We start from the raw sequence: 23,459 nt of genomic DNA, 5'->3' as shown, positions 1-23,459 counted from the left end.
GGCCGACAAAAGAGAGACTGACTGTCAGAAGCGAGCTCCTTGGTTTCTTCTCCAGTTCCCAGCTGTCACTTTCAGAGCTTTAATTAGGACAGAGCGTTGTCTCAGACCTGATCGGGACACGTTGCTTCAGACAGGAGGTCAGATGTGAACTGATGCCGGTTTTAAATGAGGTCTGTCATGGCGGCAAACAGCCAGCCAGCCGGCCAGCCTGCAGCAACAGAGGTCAGGGTCTCTGGTCTTCACTCCCACCCCCCCGTTCTGCCCCCACTGCGTTGCTTCTCAGGCAAAACCATTTCCAAGCTGCTCTGCTCTGCAGCTCAGCTCTTTGTGCGTTGGGGGAAGGGAGCTCAGCAGGCGGACAAACAGCCGGAACAGTTACCTCCACAACTGCTCGCTCTCCATTTTGGAAAGGTTGCCTCATCAGAGACATTCTCATCTCAATCAGGCTCAAATGTAGAATTACTGCTCCGTGTACCTCGTGTGCTGCTTTCTGCTGAGCTGTCAAACCATTAAAGCGCCCGACAGCCACATGGACAGCAGAGGGAGGAGGTCAGGCTTGTTTTTCTGTGTCTTGAAGTCGGCAGCAGAGTAGGAAAGCTATTTAAAGTGAAGGTCTGCAGAGAGAGGAAGCATTTGGGGTTTTACAGTGTGAGCCAGCTGTGGACGCAGCAGAATAACAACGATTTGGGTTTTTGGCCCTAGATTCGAACAGAGGAGTCGAGGAGAGGAAGGAGAAAAAACTGGTTCCTTCCATCGTAAACAACATGGCTGCTGTCAAACAAAAACCTGGGTGAAAAAAAAAACCTGCTGCCTGTGTAAACACAACATGTCTTCTGTTTCTGCAGCCACGTGGAAAAACACACGTGGGAGGAGAAAGGATGTAGACGTCAGTGAGAGACGCATCAAATACAATAGAGTGAAGACTGATGCAGGTTTCTGTGGTTTTGATGTAAACAAAATCAATTCTGGCAGCAAAGAAACGAAGAAGCAGCCAACAAAGATCAGATCAGGGGTTTATTCTCGAACTGAAACAGCAGCAGGATCTTCGGCTTTAACACCTGTTTGTCACTAAGATGATGTTGACTAACGCCACCACGAGGTCAAATTTGAATTTGACAAATACTTTGTTTTAATCAGCAAAACTAATCACAGTGCTCATTTTTTCATTGCTTAACCTGCAGAATTTGTTCCCTGTCATGATTCCTGCCTCCGTCCTGTTCTGCTTCTGTGTCTCTGTCTTCATCCACAGTCGCACTTCCATTGTCCATCTGGACACCAGATGTCCCCGGCTCTCCCTCCGATCCCAGTCACCTGACCCCCCCTCGCCCCCCCAGTCAAACACCTGTTCCCAGTTTCCTCATCAGTTGTATATAAACCTGTCAGTTGTTTCCTGACAGATCATCATCTCTCTCCTGATGTGGAGCCTTTGCCACCTGCTTGTTACCTGCTCTGCTCTCGCTCCTGAACCTGAACCTGAACCTGAACCTGAGCCTGAACCAGAACCAGAACCAGAACCAGAACCAGAACCAGAACCTGAGCCTGAACCCACCTGAGTAGTAGCTTCACACTAGCTAACAATGTGCACACAACCACACTAACCATGTCTGTGTTTGTTCAGCTCAGCCCTTTATTGAGATGAATGGAAGTGACATTGGCTTCATGGAGCAGATGATAGATTTAGTTTTTTCTAAATGGAAGTTGTTGGAGCCGCTGATATTAGCACAGCACAGCTGAGAAAAGCAGTGATTTTTATTTTTTACTGAAACTGCAACAGATTAAACAAAGATAAAGATCCTCCCCCAGGTTCACCTACAGAAACCCTGTTATGACTTTCATTTCCACTACATAGTCCAGTTTGATCATCTTCTCTGGGTCGATGTGAGGACGTCACTAAACCATCTAACCAGAAGAACTGATGTAAATAAAGTGAAGGGACTTAATCAACCTGAGCTTATGACCCAATCCCTCTCAGGAGAGGGGCATCACGTGAAATATGGAGCTTTACTGCTGTGTAGACAGATTTTATAAATGCTGGACAGACACAGGTCAGCCGTGTCCTTGTTTCCAGTCTTTATGCTAAGCTAAGCTAATTAGATATTGGCTATGGATTCACATTCAATGGAGAGATTGAAGTGTGGCATCATAACTTTACCAAAAAATGTTGAACTATTCCTTTAATACGGGAACAGGATCAGAGCCTGTTTTCTTTACGTCACTGCATCCATCACTTTAACCTCCAGGATGAAAGTTTCTGCTTTGTGGAACTGGAGCTCATCGTCCTGTCATCTCAGCCTGAGCTGAACCGACTGATCAGCAGAATTATGGAGGACATCACGGTGGTTTGGGGGACTGCAGCTGCTCCAGCGTCACAGTACTTTGAGTTTGGTGTTCAGCCAGTTTCTCTCTACGAATGAGTTAAAGGATGGGGCTGGTGCTCCTCCCATCCTGTTTGTTTCTTCTGAAGACATAAATCTCTAAAAGCACCTCACAAATATATTTTCATTTCTAAAAAAAGCTCAGTATCTTCCTGAAACAGCTGAAAACTGTGGTTTTTAATCATGTTACTCAAACAGCTGGAACTAGAGCATTAGTTGGGGACATTTCATGCATGAGGGAGTATTTCCCACAGCAGGAGGGTGTGTGTGGGATTCAGTCAAACTAAACTAGTGTGTGTTCATGGTAATGAAGGAACATGTGCAGCAGTTTGGCTCACTGATGTGTTTTTAATAGTTTTTGGACAGATGAAGAGGAATAAGATATATCAGGCGTTAATCAACTCTCTCCTCGCCTGGAAACCAGACAGGTCGGACTCATCACAACCATTTATCAAAAATCTTGACAGGTAAAATCTTAGTTTTTGGTGGAAACCAAACCAGAGCTAAAAGGAAAAGAATAAAATAATGGAAACAAAAACAACCTCAAGTTGATCATACTGTGTTTGCTGATACATAAATCACAAGCCCTTAAAAAAATAAATTATAATCTATAAACTAATTATTTGCTCTTTGTCTCATCATAGAAGAGTCAGTAACAAAGATATTAATTCATTTTCATTTACCAGTGAACATAAAGTAGCTGTGACTAACAGCTGCCTTCATATCCAGCAGACACGTCACGATCGTCCCACTGGAGATGTGTTGGTACATTTAAGTCCACTGTTCATTTCCTTTTGCTGTGTTTGGTCTCCACCAACTCCTGAGGGAAAACTCTGAGTCAGCTGCTAAATGCTCCACTAAGTTCACAGCTAGTCTCTGACTGTGTCGTCTGCTGTTTGGTGCTGAGCAGGTGAGTTTTTTCTGCCTGCAGCTGCTGCGACTGCACCAAACAACACACGTTCCATAAAAACCAAAAACCGGAGCTAAAAGAGCCTAAAAATCTCCAAACAGCTGCAGAGTTGCTGATAATTCTCCGGTTGGTTCACAGCTACCAGAAACATTTTCATATTACACAGAATCATTTGATTGATTGATGATAAAAATACTGATTTGGTTTTCTTTCCAGAGAGCATCTGGGTTAAGTAAACTTAAACTTATTTGGATATAAACGAACTGCAGAAAGCGAAGCTGTGCAGCCAGCAGGTTACTGTGGTTTGTAAACAGACAGCTACAGTTTTACTGGTTCAACTGGTTTTACTGGTCCAAATCCAGGATCTTTGAAGGTTCCTCAGGTTCTGCCGGCTCCGCCCCCTGACTGGGGTCCTGTAGGATGGAGAGAAAATGATCAAACCAGGAAACCAAATGTACACTGAACTATTTTGGGGCTGTCCACATACTTTTGGTCATAACATGAGTATTTATGGCCATTCCCAGCACTAGCAGAGACCATCTCTTGGCTCTGGGCAGTCGTCAGGCAAACAGCAGAGACTCTGTGTAGCTACTGTTTCTGGCCAAGAGATAGAAACCATCTATAAAACGGTGAATAGTTTCTACTCAGTTCTTGTATGGAGCAGATCTGACCCTGACGCTGGTGTTGAAAGAAAGAATCACTTAATCAAGCAGCAGGCAGGAGCTGGTTAGCATGCTAACTTCAGAAGAGGAAAAGTGATACAAATAGAAACAAAACAAGAAGGTTGCTTCCCACAGCTGGAGACAGATGTGGGTGAGTAAACAGCTGTTAATGCTAACGCTGGTTCTGCAGCAGGAACAAGTAGCTCCTGTAGTGTTTCATAGACTCAACATAAAGCTAACCTGCTGCAGGCTGCAGCCATGACGGTGGCATCAATCCTCTCATTTAAAAATATTCCTCTAATGAACAGAAAAGTCTCCGTCACTCCTGTTTTTCTTTAATGTGCATTTTCAGTGGTTTTGTTGGAAAAGTCTGTCAATGAAAACTAAAAACGACGCAGTGCAGCCAGGATGCAGGAGAAACATGTGGCTTCAACTTCCACTGAAGAGACGGAAACAACTGTCTGACTGCTGCTCTGCTCATTACGTCATCTCTGTTCTTCTTCAGTGGTTTAATGACACCCGACGGATTAGCCTCCAGCTGTGGATCTCGATGAACAACTCCTATCATACACTGATTAACATTTTCTTTTTCTCAAAATCCAGTTAACTTTGGCGCCGTATCTGGAAGAACCCGGCTGAGGTCTCTGAACCTGAGTATGACTCTGTATTAAACTGATCCTGCAGGTCTGACAGCAGTGAGATCACTCTGCTGAGAGCAAACTGAAGTCAGTCTGTCCTCTGATAGAGGAGGAATGTGTAAACTACTGAGAGACGCTGAGAGCGGGGAAGACTGCAGCGTGTCCCACACACACATTAACAGCAGTGTTTGTGTCCGACCAGGTCCAGATATATTTTTATCTTCATGTGCATAAAGATCTGCCTGTGGAACAAGCTGCTTAATTTATGTCATTTTTATTTATTCTAAAGACTCTGCAGACATCTGGACTAAAATCTAACAGAAATATTTTGAATAATGAAAAATCATTATTAGTAATTAGAGTCAAGAACTTGAACATGTTGTGCTTTTTTGCTTAAACAGAAATAAGTGTGTGTGTGTGTGTGTGTGTGAGAGAGAGAGAGAGAGAGAGAGAGAGAGAGAGAGAGAGAGAGAGAGAGAGCTGCCAGATGCTGTGGTGGTGACTTATCCCTCCTTTATGTCATATGGGAATAATCATAATGTTGTGTTACTGTGGTGAGGAATCCCCCCCCCCCCCCCAATGGCCTCCTCACCTCTCTCAATAAAAGGCCAGAGGTGAGGACCCCCCCCCCCCTTAAAACCTGGACCGGCCGACACTCAGACATGAAAACAACTCATCAGCTTCTTGTAACTCAGAGGAGAAATCGGGACGGTGACGATAAGGAAATGTAGATTTTATGATTTTATGATCTTTGAACTTGTGCCTTTTCTCAGTGAACATGTTCATCTGCACTGAGGGGCGGGGACTCAGGACGGTTAACTGACCCTGGATATCTCAGAGTGAACACAGAGACTTTATCCATGAGGGCGACGGACTCCTCGCTGATCTGAGCTCCTCTGTGAGTGGTGGAGACATATATCTGACTCAGGGCGTGGATTCAGTCCGTCCCTGCTGAGGAGCTCACACTATCTAACAGCTGCCTGCAGATACCGGCCTGATGTCCTGACACCGCAGATGAATTAGAGTCTAGATTTTCAGTTTCTGTCCTGTGATCAAAGTGATAATTACAGCCGGTGTCTCTACGTAGTCGAAGCGTCTGCGACTGATGGTCCATGTGTAGCTGTATGTGACAGTTTTTATTCTTTAAATATGCATCATGATGACAGCTTTGTAACAGGGCAGTTTTCTTTTTAATTGTTACCAAACAGTTTTTCACATGTTGGCCTAAACAACCGTTGATGTCTTTACAGTTTAGACAATATGTGCATCTTTCACAACTTTATATTCAAGGAAACAAAAGTGTTGCTCTCTGGTTGAATGTAGAAGAAATTTTCCAAGAATAAATTCTGAGAAATTCTTGATGCAACATCAGTATTTATCAAATATAACTGAATCATCAAGAATCAAATCAAACCAAGAGATGATGCTGATAAGACCCAAATGGCAAAATGTCTGAAAAGCCAAGAGGTGAAATCTGAATAAAATCCTATAGGAGCACTTTGCTCCCTGACAGTCAACCAAACGTTAGTGGATGAGAAGGAAGAATCTTAGTCCACCAAGTTTTAATTGGTCAGTTGGTCGCAGTAAAAAAAAAAAAAATCAAATCAAACTCAGAGACAGACGTCATTTACTCGGCTGGTTGTCTGACTGGGACCATATTGTAATAATAAAAACTGAACAGGACATAGATGAAGTACGATGAACAGCAGCAACTTCTTTATTTTTCCTAACCCGTGTCACAGGTGGGACTCCGACAACAGCTCCTGCCTTACGGCAGCTCGTAGGGGTCACGTTACGTCAAATATCGAAGACCATGTCGGGCAGGAAATCCAAAGTGTGGGATCGTTTGTTAGAGTTGTTCGAACTACAGAAACACTCCACTCTGGTCGTACAGTGATGAGCAGAGTGCAGCGTCTTCCCTCACAATGACGTTCCAGCTCTAACAGCTGATATGACCTAAAGCCAACAGTCACTTTAACTGGTGAAAGCAAATGAGAAACAGTTAAGTTTTTACACTGAACTTTGCTGATTATAATTTGTATCTGAATCCAATGAATCTATGAATTTACCAAGTCAGTAACTGAATCCAAATAATTGCACACACCCACCCTAAGTTTCACTTGGATAATGTGGTGCACAGGTCTCAGTGCGGAGAGCAACAGGTGAACACAGTAAAGACGGGATTTTAATCTGCTTTATTGTACCCGACGCTGGATCATTAAAATACGACTGGAGCAGCACCGAGGCCAGTTCTACAGATCAGATCTGGATGTTTCTGCTTTGGATTGTATTTCATCTCTCACCAGTGCCTGAACCAGCACAAACCAACCAAAGCAGCTCGTTGCTTTGTTCTAGCACAGAGCTGTTTTCCATCTGAATGCCCGTTTAGTCTGGATCCTCAGTGGGTGAGTTTGGAAAGCAGTGAGCAGCCCAGACTCTCCTCCTGACGTCAGTGTTCAGATTAGTAAACTCACCCCAAACGGCTCCGTGAAGGCCCTGGAGCCGCTGTACAGAGGGTTGGGGATCGAGACCAGTGTGGGCTTGGTCCTGCCTGCTGCACCATCCTCATCCTCATTCTGTCAGAGGAAACAACAGGAAGCACTGTCAGCTGTCCGCAGGGCAACAGTGAACCACCAGCAGCCTAATCATTGATTCACATTAATATCTGTTCTACAGGTTCAAATTTCAACGAAGAAGCAAAGGCCTTAAAGTGCTGAGTCACTTCCTCACAGCAAATCAAATCCCTGATGTCTAACATGCTGCAAATGGAAGTGATGGAGACAAAAAGTCCTTGTTCTGTGCAAAAATATATTACAGAATTTATCTGAGGTTAATATGAGGCTTCAGCAGGCTGAGTTACTCAAATCAAGTGGGTCCAAACCTTCCAAAGTTCATCATTTCAGTGCCAAATTCCCTCTTTGTGTTTCCCCGAACAGAGTTTCCATGCTCAGCTGTAGTGGTGGAAAAGTACAACAGAGAGAAAATTTCCTACTAAAGACTTTTTCACATCACAAGGACTCTGGACTTTGTCTCGCATCACTTTCACTGAAAATGCACGAGGAATCTTTTCATGACGACAGGAAGAAGGATTAAACAGACAAATCCTGTTTTACTAGGTTCACAAGAGAATCTGATCGTTTTAAGAAAAATTGTGAACCTAATATTCAACCTGTCCAGGAGGAAATTCATGAGTTGGATATGTGAGGGTTAAAAATACTGTTCTTGTCAATACAGTCGTATATCTATTAGATTTCAGTATTTAATTACCTTTAACAACAGACCTCACCTGTGAATCACCTGTCAACCTATTAACCACACCCAGGAAGTTATATAACCCCTCCCTTCTGTCTGCAAAGCCTTTTCCCTCCGAACCGCTGTGAGTTGAAGAACAGACTTTTTAAACCTCATGTTATGTTATTACGGCAGTTACTGTTTCATGTCTTTTAAATGTTTATTAGTGTTGTGTTTCATTAGATTCCTGTTTTAATACCCAGATAGTGAAGAGACAGATAGTGGATGCATAAATACAGTAAGTGGAAGTTTGATTTATTTTGGTTTATTATCGTTTGTGCAGACATTTTAAGTTGATATGTAATTTTATTTATTTTAATATTTTAATATCTCATGTACAGAAAAAAATCATCCATCCATCCATCCATCCTTTAACCATCGACCTAAGCACCTTGAATTGTGACAGATAAAATGATTGGAACAGCTTCTGGCTCCTGTGTTTAACCTCAGTGAGTCGACGCCACATGAACACGATGTGAGCCGGAAGTTTCCAGTTTCACCATTTCAGTGTAGCGCGTTAGCATGCTAACGTTTGCAAGAGAATTTGGTTATAAACTTCAGTATTGGACAAATTGAAAATTCTGCCTTGAAGATGGTGTATGTGCGTCAAACATCAGACCGATGCATCCAAAAGTTTTGAGTTTTTCACTCAAAAACATGAATGTGAACCTGGTTCAATTCATGAATCCATGCTCTCATTAAAGATGCCACTGAAACATTCACAACATTTAAACCAGTTTCACTTCTGGTTCTGTGTGTGTGTGTGTGTGTGTGTGTGTGTGTGTGTGTGTGTGTGTGTGTGTGTGTGTGTGTGTGTGTCTCACTCTAAAGTAGTGGAAGCGGAAAGCATCAGTCTTGTGTTTGAAGATGTAGTAGCCGAGTGCAGCCAACACGCACACCAGCAACAACGACACCAAGATGGCCGCCGCTGTGCCGCTGGAGTGGGCGTGGGCTCGGGAGGCATGATGGGAAATCTGGAGGTGACAGGAAAAACAAACACAAACACATGAGAATTATTACAGACGTGAGGACATCAGATTAAACCTTTTAATCTTCGCCACTGGCTGTTACATACACACTCACTCTTTATCTGTCCAGCTCTAATTGCCATGGCAACAGCTATACTTTGCTGCACTGTTACCATGGAGACATCATTTCCCCAGAGGAAGATAAAATCTCAGCCAGGTAAAATGATTAATTTATGTTAAACTTCCAATCAGACGACAGATGGAAGCGATGATCCCAGTTCCCTTATTTGGTCGTTCCTGGCTCCTCGACCCCGTTCGACCCGGAAATCGTTCAGCTCCTTCTTGAAGGTCGTCCCAAAGCTTCGATTCGAAATTTCTTTTTTGCATCAAATGATAAAAATATATTTCAAAACAGTGCTACACATTTCAATTGTTTAGTCAAGTCTGAGCTCAGTCAGTTTTACAGTTAAGATGAATAATTTGTCCAAAAGTTTGAATGTTTTTTAAATTTTTTTTTCATGTTCCTTTAATCCAAATGGCTCAACAATGTTTAGTATTTTGATGAAGAGAAATGATTAGTGCCAGTGTTCTGCTCAGGGTGAAATGAACCACCCTGGTGGAGTCGACACAGTCAAAAAGTCTTTAATTTTCCTCCAAATGTGTGAAACATGTGAGCAGGCTCTTTCACACTGAGGGGGAAGCTGCTGAGAACTCAGTGACCTTGTGTAGATGTGAGATAACGTGATGAAGCTCAGACCATAAAACAGCAGCGCTCAGGCCTGTTTCTGGTTAATCCTCGAGTCTCCAGCGTCTCCGCTCTGACACTCGGGGGTGTGCTCAACTAAGAATTAAGAAACTTTGACGAAGAGATTCAGGAGATATTCTGCATTGTTTGTTAAAAACTACAGGTTTCTGCCACCCTCTCCTTCCCACAGGCTGTGGACACATTCATATTGATCTATTTGAAAGAAAACGGCTCTAATCTGCAGTTTGTTAAACCTGTTTTTTTTAATAATTAGCTCCCTCAAACTAATCAAATCGGGCCTTTTTATAACTAAAGTTTGTTCTCTAATGATTTGACCTGACCCCTCCTTCGTTGTGAGTCCAGCTGTGTAACCATGGCGAGTGGATGAAATGCATCTTCACTGTTATATATGAAATATCATCCTGTAACATTTGTTTCAGGGAGGTCAAAGAACAAAATGTGTTCAAAGAGCAAAAAAATCATCAAAAAACATGTGTTACTCATCAGATGGAAATGTCCTCAGTATTACTGGACTGTACTGATGCACAGCAGTGTAATAATTAATTGAATTATTTATTCAGTATGTCATGTAGTTCTTTCCAGTGGTACCGTCCAGCTGTCTGAGCTGCACCTCATTCGTTTCTGTTTCCACTGAATCACAGCAGGACGTCACCACGTGACCTGTGGTATCGGCCAAAATGTGACGGCCTCCACCTGCAGCTGAGCCGCAGCAACGCTGTGGTCATGTAGTCATACAAGAGCTGAGCTGTGTCAAATATCTGTCATCACACGGCAGCAACATCTGCAGACGACTGACCTCCACACTGTACTTTTCACCAGATACTTGATGGAAATACAGAAGAATTCATTTCCACACAAAACACGGGCGCAATTAATGACGAAGAAATTAAGTTCAAAATAATAAAAATTCAAAACCTTAAGATAAAATGATCCACTAAACTTCTGCATGTGCCACAATTAGTGTAGTGTAGTAGTGTATTAACATTTGAAGACAGGCTCATTTTTTACGTCTGTTTGCTGCAGGGGTTGTATTTACTTCTTTGTACTTCAAATCTAAATCACAAGATCCAAAAAACATGTAATTTAATTTTCCCAGTGTGTATCTGAGATCTGACTCAGTCCACAGTCAGTACGTGGTCGGGACGAGGACAAGAGGAAACAAGCTGAGCACTGAACACTGTAATAATTTGGGGAAATAAAATTATAATTGTTATTTCGCCAAATCTTTCAGATGAATCTGTCGTGATCTCGTCCTCGCGTTATGAATATTGATCACTTGTGATTTTATCAGAATGGAAACGTTTACAACTCAGCTGATTAAATCTTCATTTTCTGAAAACTTTGCCAAGGAACTAAACACAGCCATCTGCTCCCTGCTACAACTGTTGCCTAGCAACAACAGAGCGAGAGGGTTGCCATAGCACCTCCTGGTGGCGCTGGTCAGAACTGCGATTGTTTATGATACAGCAAATATTTCACCTCATCGTTAACAAGCTTATGAAAGAAAAGAGTGATTTTATGAAGAATGAGACTTCAGTTCAGAGCAGGTAGATGTTTCCAAAATAAAATGATCCATCAGTCCAAGTTAAAATGCTGCTGCTGAGGAACATACAGTCAGAATTAAATCAAATCCTGCCACAAAGAGTCTTTTGTAAGTGATGCCTTTCCTCTCGTCACCTACATTAGAAAATTTCGGAGTGTAATAGGAGACGTCAGCATCGTGTCAGTCTGACTCACTGGATGCTGACTGTGGCTATAAAACTACCATTGCCCACATATTTCACATGGCATTCTCCTCCTCTGTCTGTTATCTGTGTTATCATTTTCAAAATCCCTTCACTGCGAGAAACAACAACAGCCTCCGAGTTTGAAACTTCCAAGCTGAAAAGAGCAAGGTCAACCTCTGGTGTGTGTGTGTGTGTGTGTGTGTGTGTGTGTGTGTGTGTGTGTGTGTGTTGGGGGGGTCTTGCTTTACTATATACATGGGAGCCAATAATAGTTGTGGGTTCTGACACTTTTCTGCAGTAAATGGCTGTTTGAGGGTTTCTGGGTGAGAGCTGGTGTGATGGTTGAGGTTAGGGGCTGGGGAATGTGTTCTGTCAGTAACGGGTCCAGTTACCAGGGTCCAGCTGGCCCAGTTGGCATAACAACCAAGGTCATAAAGAATCACTAACTCAGGTGCTTCATCTCAGGGACAGGCTGTCCTCCCTTGAGATTCCTTATACATGACTTAGGTGAGGGTAATTTATTGTTTAGGATTTGTACCAAATAGAATCTCAAGATATGAGTGGGTAGATGATGTCGGCCATAAAGAACGTCCTTAGTTGGACATGTAGTCTATTCAAACCCACACCACAAGTGTAGTGTGGGTTTGAATAGACCCTGCGAGGACAGCCTTCAGAACTGACACAGTGTTAACCTGTATTGCTCATCTCTATTCTCCTTAGCCACACTTCAATAAATGCTTCTGCTGAAGAAATCCGGGTCTCCTGAAACTTCTTCCATCACGAGTCGGCCAGATCACAAGATTTCATCACAATCTGGCAACAGAACAATGACCGCTAAGTGCAACGTTTCCTTTATCTTTGCTGTGTCTGTGTTTGACAGGATCATAAAAGTTGCCCCAGTTGTCTGCAGCTCCGGGTTAAACCATTTTCACTCACCGGTGGGGGGGGTGCTGTCAGCGGGGCCTCGATGACATGGATGATCCCGTTTACAGCGGGAATGTCCCACTCCAGCAGCAGCCGTTTGTTCACCAGTTTATAGCTCTGAGGGCAATTTACAATAACAAAGACACAAAATCTAAATTTAATCTTGATAAACATGGCAACGCTTTAACTGTTTACCCCCTATTTACTGTTCCTAAGCTGTTTATGAACATGTAACAATAATTTTTCAACAATCATAACTCAGGACACCTATAAGTAGAGGCTGGTTTACAAACAGATAATGAAAGACAACAATGTAAAACACATAATAATATAAAATATCTTCATAGAACAAGTTATTCTGGCACCAGTTTCTGAGTTTTAATAAGATGTAACTAATGGCTCTTTCAATGGTTCAGAAATAATTTACTAATGTTTTATCGATCAGTTATAAGTAATTAATTAGAACAGATTTGAAGTTACCAGGTTGTGGAAAAAGCTTTGTCTTTTTATCTCTGTGCTGCAGGACATCTGAACTGCTTACTGAACATTTGTAACTACAACTACGATGGTTTTATTGTAGAATCCTTTATCACTGTCTTACTAACATGACAGCAGGTTTAGAGATTCTCCCAAATAAATGTAAGTGCTAGCAAAGTGCAATGGTAGGGAGGGTTTTCCACAACCTGGCAACCTAACAGTTGTTTGTTATTAATGGTTTACAGCTTATCCAAGACGCATTAGTAAACTATTAATTGACCATTAAAGCTTTTTACTATTACTATTATCATTTTGTGTGTGTGTGTGTGTGTGTGTGTGTGTGTGTGTGTGTGTGTGTGTGTGTGTGTGTGTGTGTGTGTGTGTGTGTGTCCGACCTCGTTGTTGCCATGGGTAACAGTCAGGTTGAACCCGAGCCGGGATGTGATGACTTCCTCATGTCTCAGATCCTTGAACGGTCGCATGCTGTTATTGGCTGAGATGTGATACTCGAGATCTCTACCAGTCAGAGTCTAAACACAGGAACACAGAGTAGAAACACAGATTTCACTGACAGCTCCATCTGTTGGAACCTGGTATTCTGATAATTCAGTTCCAAAGCTTAAAAACTTCATTAGGTTAATTTGGTAAATATGAGATGATGCATCTACTTTTAAAAAAATCCAAGTTTGTAGGTGAAAAAAAACTCTGTCGTCCATGTTCTGTGTTTACTTACAAGTAAATATAAAATGAAACATGGGAACAAAAAACAATAAACACATTAAAACATTCAAATAGAGAGGTTAATTTCAACTTAATACACTGCAACTGTTCCTTAGAAACTAATATGTGTTAATTACACATAATCAAGTTACTGAAATATTAACAGATGTATGACACAACTAAACATAAGTATTAATTTATTAAAGTGTGTTAATTTTGCTAATAAACAGACTGGAAAACTGAGTTGATTATATTTCTACCTCCACCACAGAAACAAGTTCGTTTTTCTTATTAAATATGGATCCGACTGAAGCAACGTGATGTGTGGAGCACCCCAGGGTTCAATCCTTGGGCCTCTTTTTTTTAATCTTCAGATGTTTCCAGCAGTTAACCTTTCTGTGCGTCAATACTTTAAATTCTGTCAAAATCGTTTTTCATCTTTCTAATCTAAATGTCTTGTCCTCAGTTCCTAAATGTTTTTTTTTTTGGTTAATGGCTCTTTTAGTAATTAATAAGTAATAATAAGTGTTGAGGTTGTACATCACCTGGTTTGGTGCGAAGCCGGCGTTATGAGGAACAAAGAGCGTGACCTCAGACTTCCAGTGAGAGAGAAATTCAATGAGCTGTTTGCCGTCTGAGGTCAAGTCACTGTAATCCAACAGCAGCTGCAGAGAAAGAGAGACGGAGAAGTTATTTAGATTTACAGTCGATTTCTTGTCAAGACGAATCTGACGAGTCAATCTGTGATTCCTGCTTATACTTTGTAAATCCTGAAACTGTAACAACACACAAACACATCACACATTTACTTTTTAAAAGATGATCCAAAGTTATTAAACAGACCACAGATTAGATTACAGAGCATGGACCTGGTTCAGGTCAGCTCAGGTCACCTGGTTTTTTTCGGGTACAGATATCGACTTCTGTCCACTAACCAGGATTTAACAACATTTGAATCAAAATGTGTCGTCAGTTGTTTTCTTATGTTTCAAGGACAGTTTCAATGAAATCTGATCAAACCATATCCACAGATTACTTTAGGTTAGACAGTTAATAATGTGTCTGCATGAATATGATGTTATTAGTCAGCTGGCAGCCAAACATGGCCACACCACGCTCCGAACATGAACACACTGCAAGTTATTATTACTGATATGACTGACAGAAAAACCTGAAGGTTCTGACCCAAGAAACCAGAATTATGAAACATCTAAATGGTCCAACTTCCACACTCACCTTGTAGAAGGTGGAGAAGTTACTGTAGGTTGCGAGGACACTGGTCAGGACGCCATTACAGAAGTCTCCGTTTCCAATGTAACCAGCAAGACACGTACAAGAAACATCTGCACACACACACACACACACACACACACACACACACACACACACACACATTAATCACTAATGTTTTTAACATATTCAGGTTGTCAGGGGTGTTTGTTAGTGACCAGTCTGTCCATGAATCCATCTGGTTTAAATAATCTGGAGTTATTTATACAGTGGAACAAACTGATTGATATTAGTCACAAGAATATAATTTACTAATCTGATGTCATCATGAAGCATATTACAACACAAAAGCTAAAAATAGATGTTGGTGATTTAATTTTCTAGTTTTTTATTTTGTGTTTGGTCTACGTGACGTCACCAGAGACGATGGAAACAGGTCCAGGATTTCATACATATAATGAAGTGTTGTCTATGATGTATCTTTCATGTTTAGTTGTCGACTCAGACTCTGGGAACCTGACTGTAAATTGTCACAACTTTCTGATATTTTAAAGACAGGCTGATACAAACAGCCTGTTAGTGTCTGGGAGTTAACAGAATCCCCAGAGAGGTCAGTGACGCTGCAGAAAACTTAACAACTAATTTAAAAAATCAATCAACAGTGATATGAAAAAGCAGGGAGTGTTTCCACAGATCTGTCAGCAGGGTGAACACAGAGGCTGTGTTGCTGTTGTACCTTTGACCCTGTAGCAGTAGGCGTCATACTTGCTGCTCTGGTCCACAGGGTCTTTGTACATAACCAGGCCCACGTGGTTGTCTCCACACCTGACTGAGGGGAAGCGGATTGGGTATCCCACCTTACCCCCCTCCATCCAGCCGGCAACACACAGATGCATCCCCAGCTGTCAGAAGAATGAGAACGGCGAGATAAATGACTGATTACATCTTCCAGCACTGCACTGCTGTGGTCAGCTGATTGGTGACAAGAAGTAATTCACAATTAACTGGAAGAGGTTGTTACAATGTGGTTGTAAATACTGTGTATGAATTCACAGGTTGGATTTAAAATCTGACCTCGGCTGTTTGACAGATTGACTGACAGCCACAGATGTTCTGTTTTCAGTACTGTCACTAAATAATGTAAGTGAACATCAGGGCTGCAGCAGCAGGTGCACAGACATCATGTGGGGACTAGAAACTGTGACTGGCTGCTTGTGTTTTACCTACAAGTTTCTGACGCTGGTAGAGATTAATGACAGGGAAGACGACATTAAACAAGTTGAAAAAAGGTTCTGTTGTCCTCATTTCCTGTCTCATTTTCATTAACATGGTCAAACACTTAAAACACAGTAAATAGAAAACGTCCCAGAAACAGGGCAGCACATTAGGAGAGCGCAGTGCTGCAGTGCAGATGCATCGTCCACCAAAATGATGAATGTCTGCTCAAATATACTGTATGTATGTATATGTGAGGCGTACTGACCTGCCTGCTGTCTCTATGGAAACCTCTCCTGAAGGTGGCTTACCTGCTGTGCGTCTCCCAGCTGTTTAAAGTTGGCCAGCGTGGCGCCCTCAGCCTGGCAGGCGGCGTCGGCCTGACTGAAGTTCATCATGTACTTCCCCTCTGGAGAGCGCAGGTGGAACACTCCTGCTGTGTTGGCTGAACCACAATAACCACGTTACCTTGACCATTACCCCATATTACTGTCATCCTGTGCTGCTCAGTACAACAATTTCATCTTGACGAGTGAAAACAAAATTCAATTCATTTTGAGGCTGAAAAATAAACTGATATGAAAAACTGCCGCTGATGAAAGAAACTCGTGCTTGGTGTTTGTTTCCTCACTGTACTGAAAACATTCTGAAATTTGCCCACAAAACACTGTATGCATTATGAATTCTGCATTACCAATACACCCTAATTAATGAGCAGGTACCAATCATCTCTGGGTATTAACAGGCTCCGAGCCTTAACAAGCCCTGTGTTCAATGAGCCTTAACGAGCCCAGGGGCTTAACGAGCCCAGGGGCTTAACGAGCTCCGGGCGTTGCCGGCTGTATTCCCGCGGAGTGCTCGTTGATGTTTGTTTACCAGTCCCTGAAAAATCACTATTCAAACCTAGAACTGATAAAAAATGTCCTCCATACTATCACCATGGTAACATGAACACTATAAAGGTCAGCCACTTTATCAGTTACCATAGCAACTGCAGTGGAGTAGGGTTGTGGGACAAAATGGCACCTGCTCCACAGAAGCCACAAAAACACATGATGACACTGCAGCTGCGGCCTTATTTCAGACGTGTTACCATGGCAACATAAAATGACAGGTGTTATATTATTAGGATATAATGGACGTGTTGCAGAAGAAACTGTTTTCTGTTACTGATACGATGCCATGAGTCAACATGGTGATAAAAGTAATTACGAAAGTGTTACCATGGTAACAAAAGTCATTGTGGATGCGTTACCATGGTGATAAAAGGCAGTACAGGAATGTTACCATGGTAACAGACATTACTACTGGTGTGTTACCATGGCGTGCCAATGTTTCCCTGACGTGTTACCTCGGTGACAGATTATGGATGTGTTACAGTGTACTATGGTAATAAAGGCTACGTGTGTTACCATGGTAATAAAAATCGTTACAGATGTTGCCCTTGGTAATAGCAGTCATTGCAAATGTGTTACTATGGCAACATAAGTAATTAGGGATCTGTTACTCTTGTCATTAAAAATGTGTCACCATTGTAATAAAGGTCAGTGCACATGTGTTACCATGGTAATGCAGGTCCTTGCAAGAGGCCACTGGGTTGCAGCCTCCATTGTCTTCCAGGCAGCGGTCTACAGGGGGCACCACCTTCTCCAGACATTGAACTCCATTACCCACGTACCCCGGCAGGCACTCGCACCTTCGCTCGTTCTGGAGGAACCAGATTAAAGGTTAAAGCAGGAAACCAGGTCATGTGTTCAGATGCTTTTGGTCAAAATCATATTATGTCATGTAAGGCAGAAGGAACCTGTTTTAGCTCATTCAGTAGTTCAGCTGCTGACAGGTTGGAAAAGGAAGCTCAGTACAGTTTTGTTGAGTTTGCTGCATTGTTGCCGCAATGACACTTATTTCCTGGATCTTTGCGAAAGAAATATTATTTTGAAAAAAAAAACACTATCTTAATTCTTAATCTTAATAAAGGGAGGTTGTATATGTTAGAAATTACATCACTACAGAAAGACATGGATAATAAGAATACTCAAGTGCATGTACAGACAGTAACAAAAGTAAAGTAGAAGGTTTTTACTCACTGGACCAGTGAACTTGCAGGAGGCAAAGTCACTGCAGCCACCATTTGGCTCCTCAACACACCTGGAATATGATCAGACAGGTGTGACATCGGGCTGCTGTTTCTCTTACTGTCTTTAGTTCGTGTCACTCATCTTGTATAAAGAAGAGAAAACCTCAGCAGAACAGGGACGTCGTCCAGAGAAAATGATGATACACTCACCTGTTGATCGGCTCGCAGGAGTAACCGTCCCCTCGGTAATCACTGCGACAGGTGCAGTTGACGACCAGTCCCGTCTGGTTACACTCTGCATTCTGGTGACAGCCGCCGTTGTACTCAGAGCAGAGGTCTGGAGCTGCAGGGCGTTTAATAAAACTGTAATCTGATCTGCTCACATGCTGGACTCAGAGCATCTGTTCCGCTCTGTAAATGTGTCTTCAGAGTTACACATCCTCAGAATATTAAGAGCAGAGACCAGAATGAGTTTTACAATATTAATAGACACAACTGAAATGTTTCACCTCAGACAACTTAAATTTCAGCCAACCGTATCTTTGATGTGACAATACTTGATATTTTTATAATACTAAATAATCGAGTCTTTCATCGCTGAGGAGAATGAAGCCAAAAATCCTCCAAAACAAACAGGAAGTGAAGCTGGCTGCACTCCAGACCTGAGTATCGCAGGGGTTTGATAACTTTAAGTTTTTGTTAGCTTAACCATTGTTCCATTTACATTGAGTTTTCTTTATCTCAATGACAAAAAATATCAGAAATTGTTTCTGTGATCAGGCTGATCTAACATCCTGCAGCAGACTTGCAGTTAAAAATGTAGTGAAGTTTTTATTGTCTTTTTACGTTTTCTAGGTCAGATTTCGGATTCCAGGATTTTTCTCCTTCTATTGTGGCTGCAAAGCACTTTGTGGTCTGTTTTTAAATAAGTTATTATTATTATTATTATTCATATTAATATATTACACTTTCAACATGCTCTGCTCAGTTTGAGTTATTATGCTGCTACTTTAAAGGACCTATTTCTAAGTTTTGTTATTGCTACATAGCCGATGTTAGCACAAACAGCTGTTTTCTTACAAGTGGAGACAGGCCAACTGGGCCAGAGCTAGCTAGTTAGCATGCACACTTCAGTAAAAGAGAAGAAGTGATAGAAATAGAAGCAAAACAAGATGGTTGCTTTCCACAGGTGGAGACAGCTCTTGGTGAGTAAAGGAACAAAGTTTGATGCTGATCTTGCAAAGTTTCTTCTAGACTGGCAAGTAAGCAGCTGCTGATGCTAGTGTTTGCTAGGTAGCAATAACAAAACTAACAAATAGCTTTAACTCCTGCAAGAGTCACTGAGTCACAGAGATTGAGTGAACCGTCCTCCCGAGCTGCAGAACACTCACGTGGCTCTGGGCTGCAGAAGGTTCCGTTCCCCTGAAACCCAGATTTACACTGACAGACAGAACCTCGCACACACTCGGCCTGAGTGTGGCACTGCCGGCACTCCTCTGGGATTGAGCCTGGACACACAGACAGTTGGATGATTCATCAAAGAAGCAAGGCAAGAAGGTAAACAGGGCTTTAAAACTGTAAAATAAAGTTCAGGAGTCGATATAAGCTACGTGTCTTATGACAAGTAACCCCCAGAAAGCACTCAGAGAACAGACGTGTTCTCACGGCTGCACAATCCTCAAAGTAATCAAATAGGCAAATTATCAAATAGGCATCCTGTGGTGCTGCTGACCCAGAAACACAACAACAACTCATCATTTGTTAATTGTCCCACAGCCAAATCTTCCACCAAATTTTAATGAAAGCTGTGAAATAAATTTAATGATATTATTTTTTCTCATTACTGTCAACAATCCCATGTGTAGACCAGGCTCTCCACCGCCCCTCATCACTAAACTGATCAACAAACAACTATTATGTGTGAATCCAAAGCCGGATATTTTTCTTCCTCTGTGTCAGAGAGCTGCATTGTTGTGTGAAAACACATCAATGGGACACACTGTTGCACTGTGACACGTGGCTTCAGTACAACACACACACACACACACACACACACACACACACACACACACACACACACACACACACACACACACACACTTACGCCTTACTGCTCACTAGAGCTCAGGAGCAACACAAGTGTATTAATCTGCTGCTGAAATAGTCCCTGACTGATGCTGTATTTCCTCCTGTTTGGAGGGTCACTACTGTGACCGGCTGTTTTAGGAAATCAATAGTTTTAAAACTATATTTGTGAGCCTTTTTATGGAATTCACATATTCAACTGGAACTAATGGGCTGAAGCTAAGAGCCATTAACAGGATAAGGAAGTAATAAAAGACTTATTATTGGCTTTGACCTTCTTATGAGATTTGTTGAGAATAAGAAAAATACAGACTTTTCCTTTTAAACATCCTAAATTCATACTGAATGTATTCAGGCCCTGACATTCAGGAGGGAAACTCACCTAAGTCGGTCTGGCAGCGATCACCAACCCAGCCTGGGCTACAGACGCACTGTCCAGAACCTTCAATGCCATCATCACACCTTCCCTGCTTTTCACAGCTACAGGCTGAGAGCGAGAGAAAAACATGAGTCAACCTCCCTGACTCTGGTAATTTCAGGTGATCTATAAACAGAGTTCAGATGGAGGAGTTATTTCAGGCAGCCAGAGTTCCTGCAGCAACAGGCTGCTTCATTTCCTCAAAAATGAACAACTGTGTTAGAGAACATGTTTTAGACTGCGATAACAACAATTGTGTAAGTTTGTCATTCCGTGTGAGATAAAAAATCCTGTTTCACAATCTGTGTAACGCTGTATGATATCAATGAGTCATGTCACATTGTGCAACAGACACGTGATGAACCGTGCTGATAACAAGAGGCATGTCATCAGCTCGCGTCGTCCATCTTTGTCTCGCTTATGGCGGGGGGAAGTTGTGTTTTTTTTTTCTCCTAAACTTTATTCAAAAACAGCCTTTACAAAATTGGCTGATGTATTCAGCATCATCTCATGTTGTATTGTACAAATTCTCCCCATGTTATGCCAGAAAAAGAAGAAAAACTACACTTAAATATTAATGACACTGTTTCATGTATATACATTGGACTTGCTGGCTCACAGCATCAGAAATTAACACATACTGGGAGTCCATGTGTATTGTCATGTGTCTACACCTGTTCTGTAGCCAAAACCTCCGGCTATCCTCAAAGCAGAACAGAATGAAAGATGAATACAGTAAAATTAAGACGATGATGATAAGATGAGGTTAGAGTTAGCATCTGAGTTTCCCTCTTGCCGTTTGCCATCTGATCCAGTCTTTCTTCTTCTGAGATCATTGTTGAAATTCCCAGTGGCAGCAGACTTTCCGCTGCCTTCCACGCTGAATTGAAAGATTTTACTTTTACTTTACTCTCAGTCGTACTTTCAACACCGGCAGTTGAGGAGTTTTGAGTAAGAGTTTTGAACTTTATGTTTTTCTCCTTCAGTTTTTTGATCTTGGAGTCCCGTCTCCTCTGTCGTGCTGGTCAGTGGTCGGGGTCCATCAATATTTTCTTCCCTTTGAACTCCAGAGTTTTCAGACTGCCTTTATGATCACCTGTTGAGAAACTTCAGCATGAATGATCATGGGGGTGCGCTTAGATCTGTGGGTTTCTGTTGTATGGATCTTTCCTCCAGCATCCTGTCGGGCCACAGCAGATGGTCTAGTACCTGGTCGGAGCGCAGGTCTCCATACTCTACTATGATTTCGACCTCAGTCATTCTCTCATTTCTCACTTTTACTCCTGTCAACAGCCACTCGCAGCAGAAAACAGCTTCATTTCATCTCGCTACCGTTTAGCTTTTTGTTATGGCGACTCATTCTAATGACGACTCCATTATTTTAAGCATTGTTTAATCAATGTATATGGAGGATGTGGGTGCATTAAAGCTGCAGGTAGATGGAGCCATACCTATGGTGCAGCCATTAGGTGGGTGGTCCTACTGGAAGTCCAGGACTGCTGTAATCAGTTAACTGTCTGATTCTGGATCAGCTCAGGATGAATTCAGTGACATGGTTTCTTTTTTTTTAACTGCAACAGCAGTGAGCTCTGAATCCACCACAGCTCACAGAACCTACACAGAAGATAATCAGCAGCTGTTTAATCTTCAGGAGCCAGAGTGAAAACAGCTGGCAGGTTTGTCCTGAGCTGGAAGCACACCCAGCTGTGTGATGGGGAGTGTGGAGCGTTGCCATGGCGACAGACTGCTGGAGAGCTGATGGAGGTGAGACTGTCTGCCATCTTCATGGTTTTTTTTCTGTCTTTAGTCGGGGATGGTGGTTGTAAAGCTGCAACAATTCAATCAGCAACTGTTTTCTAGTTTTTTTGTTATTTTTTAAGCAAAAATTTTAATATTCTCTAGTTTCAGGTTCTCAAATGAGGTTTGGATTTTCTTTGTAATGTGTGACAGTAAACTGAAAATATAAATTGAAGACATCATTTTGGGCTCTGAGAAACTGTAAATGTCACTAATTCTAACATTTTATAGGTGAAACAATTAATTTATTGCGAAATTAATCTGCAGATTAATCAGTGATGAAAATACTCGTTAACTGCAGCCTAGAAATGTGCCCTCAGTTAATTCAGTCAATCAACATGCAACCACAGTGGATCCACCACAGTGGATACAGCAGCAATATGAAAATACCAAAAACATTGGAAGGCCTGAAGAACATGCAGTGTGAATGCTGGAAGTTTAGATCATTTGCTGAACAATGCTGAAAATTGCTGAAAAGACTGAAATGTAAAAGCAAAACTGGAAGCTGAATGATGGACATTGCTAAAGGAAAGTAGCATTTGTTAAAATGGGAAAAAAAAGGTACAAACTGTCAAACACTGCTTGAAGTTACAGTTCAGGTTATCTGATGCTGGGTTGTGCGAGTTACTTATCTATAGCAGTACTCCGAGCTGCTTCTCTAACAGAGCATCGGTCTGAATCTACAGCAGCTAACACACTGACTATAGATGAGTACCTCACATTGATAACCTGAACTATTACTTTAAAGGTTTAAAGATCTCTGTGTTTATGTATGTGGATCTTGAAAATGTTGGGCAAAAGTAGTGATAACAGACAGAGCACAGCCCCGAGGTACGAAAAAGACGCCTTAACTCAAAAACTATTGTTTGTATTGTTTTTTCACTGTGAGCTTCAGGAGGCTTTGCTGAAGACATACTTGTGCTATTTGTGTAGATAGTGTGAGAAATGACTGAGATATCTGTGTATTTGCTGACAGGGACAGGTCATTTAACACTGGAGTCCATGGAGCAGTTGAGCAGTTCTCTCATCACTCAACATAACACAGCACTAACATGTGAGTTGGAGGCTTCAAGGTTGACCCACTGCCAAACTGCATTGTGGTCCTGTTGCTTTGCTTGCAGTAGAAGTTGAGAAAAGTTCAACTTTTCAAGCGCTGGCCAATTAACGTTCACATTACAA

The 23,459-nt window shown here is 42.0% G+C and overlaps 1 protein-coding gene across 1 annotated transcript in view; it reads right to left on the bottom strand.

The window, feature by feature from the left end:
- Nucleotides 1-1,607: 1,607 nt before the first annotated feature.
- The window catches only part of stab1 (stabilin 1), a 72,471-nt gene continuing 50,619 nt past the window's right edge, over nucleotides 1,608-23,459 (bottom strand). The window contains exons 57-70 of the mRNA XM_071493337.1: nucleotides 20,448-20,552; nucleotides 19,372-19,488; nucleotides 18,191-18,323; nucleotides 17,991-18,051; nucleotides 17,466-17,610; nucleotides 16,215-16,348; nucleotides 15,425-15,590; nucleotides 14,695-14,801; nucleotides 14,004-14,123; nucleotides 13,134-13,268; nucleotides 12,274-12,378; nucleotides 8,701-8,850; nucleotides 7,060-7,161; nucleotides 1,608-3,698 (exon numbers count right to left, since the gene is read on the bottom strand). Of these exons, the coding sequence (XP_071349438.1) occupies nucleotides 3,630-3,698; nucleotides 7,060-7,161; nucleotides 8,701-8,850; nucleotides 12,274-12,378; nucleotides 13,134-13,268; nucleotides 14,004-14,123; nucleotides 14,695-14,801; nucleotides 15,425-15,590; nucleotides 16,215-16,348; nucleotides 17,466-17,610; nucleotides 17,991-18,051; nucleotides 18,191-18,323; nucleotides 19,372-19,488; nucleotides 20,448-20,552 (1,649 nt within the window). The 3' untranslated portion in view covers nucleotides 1,608-3,629. The remainder of the gene's footprint in view (nucleotides 3,699-7,059; nucleotides 7,162-8,700; nucleotides 8,851-12,273; nucleotides 12,379-13,133; nucleotides 13,269-14,003; nucleotides 14,124-14,694; nucleotides 14,802-15,424; nucleotides 15,591-16,214; nucleotides 16,349-17,465; nucleotides 17,611-17,990; nucleotides 18,052-18,190; nucleotides 18,324-19,371; nucleotides 19,489-20,447; nucleotides 20,553-23,459) is intronic.

Source organism: Trachinotus anak, unplaced genomic scaffold (genome assembly GCF_046630095.1).
Source record: "Trachinotus anak isolate AG129_WGS33_773 ecotype Australia unplaced genomic scaffold, CSIRO_AGI_Tana_v1 ptg000013l, whole genome shotgun sequence".
Taxonomy (NCBI): Eukaryota; Metazoa; Chordata; class Actinopteri; order Carangiformes; family Carangidae; genus Trachinotus; species Trachinotus anak.
The sequence above is the reverse complement of the archived record's forward strand: the minus strand, read 5'-3'. Positions and strand labels throughout refer to the sequence as shown.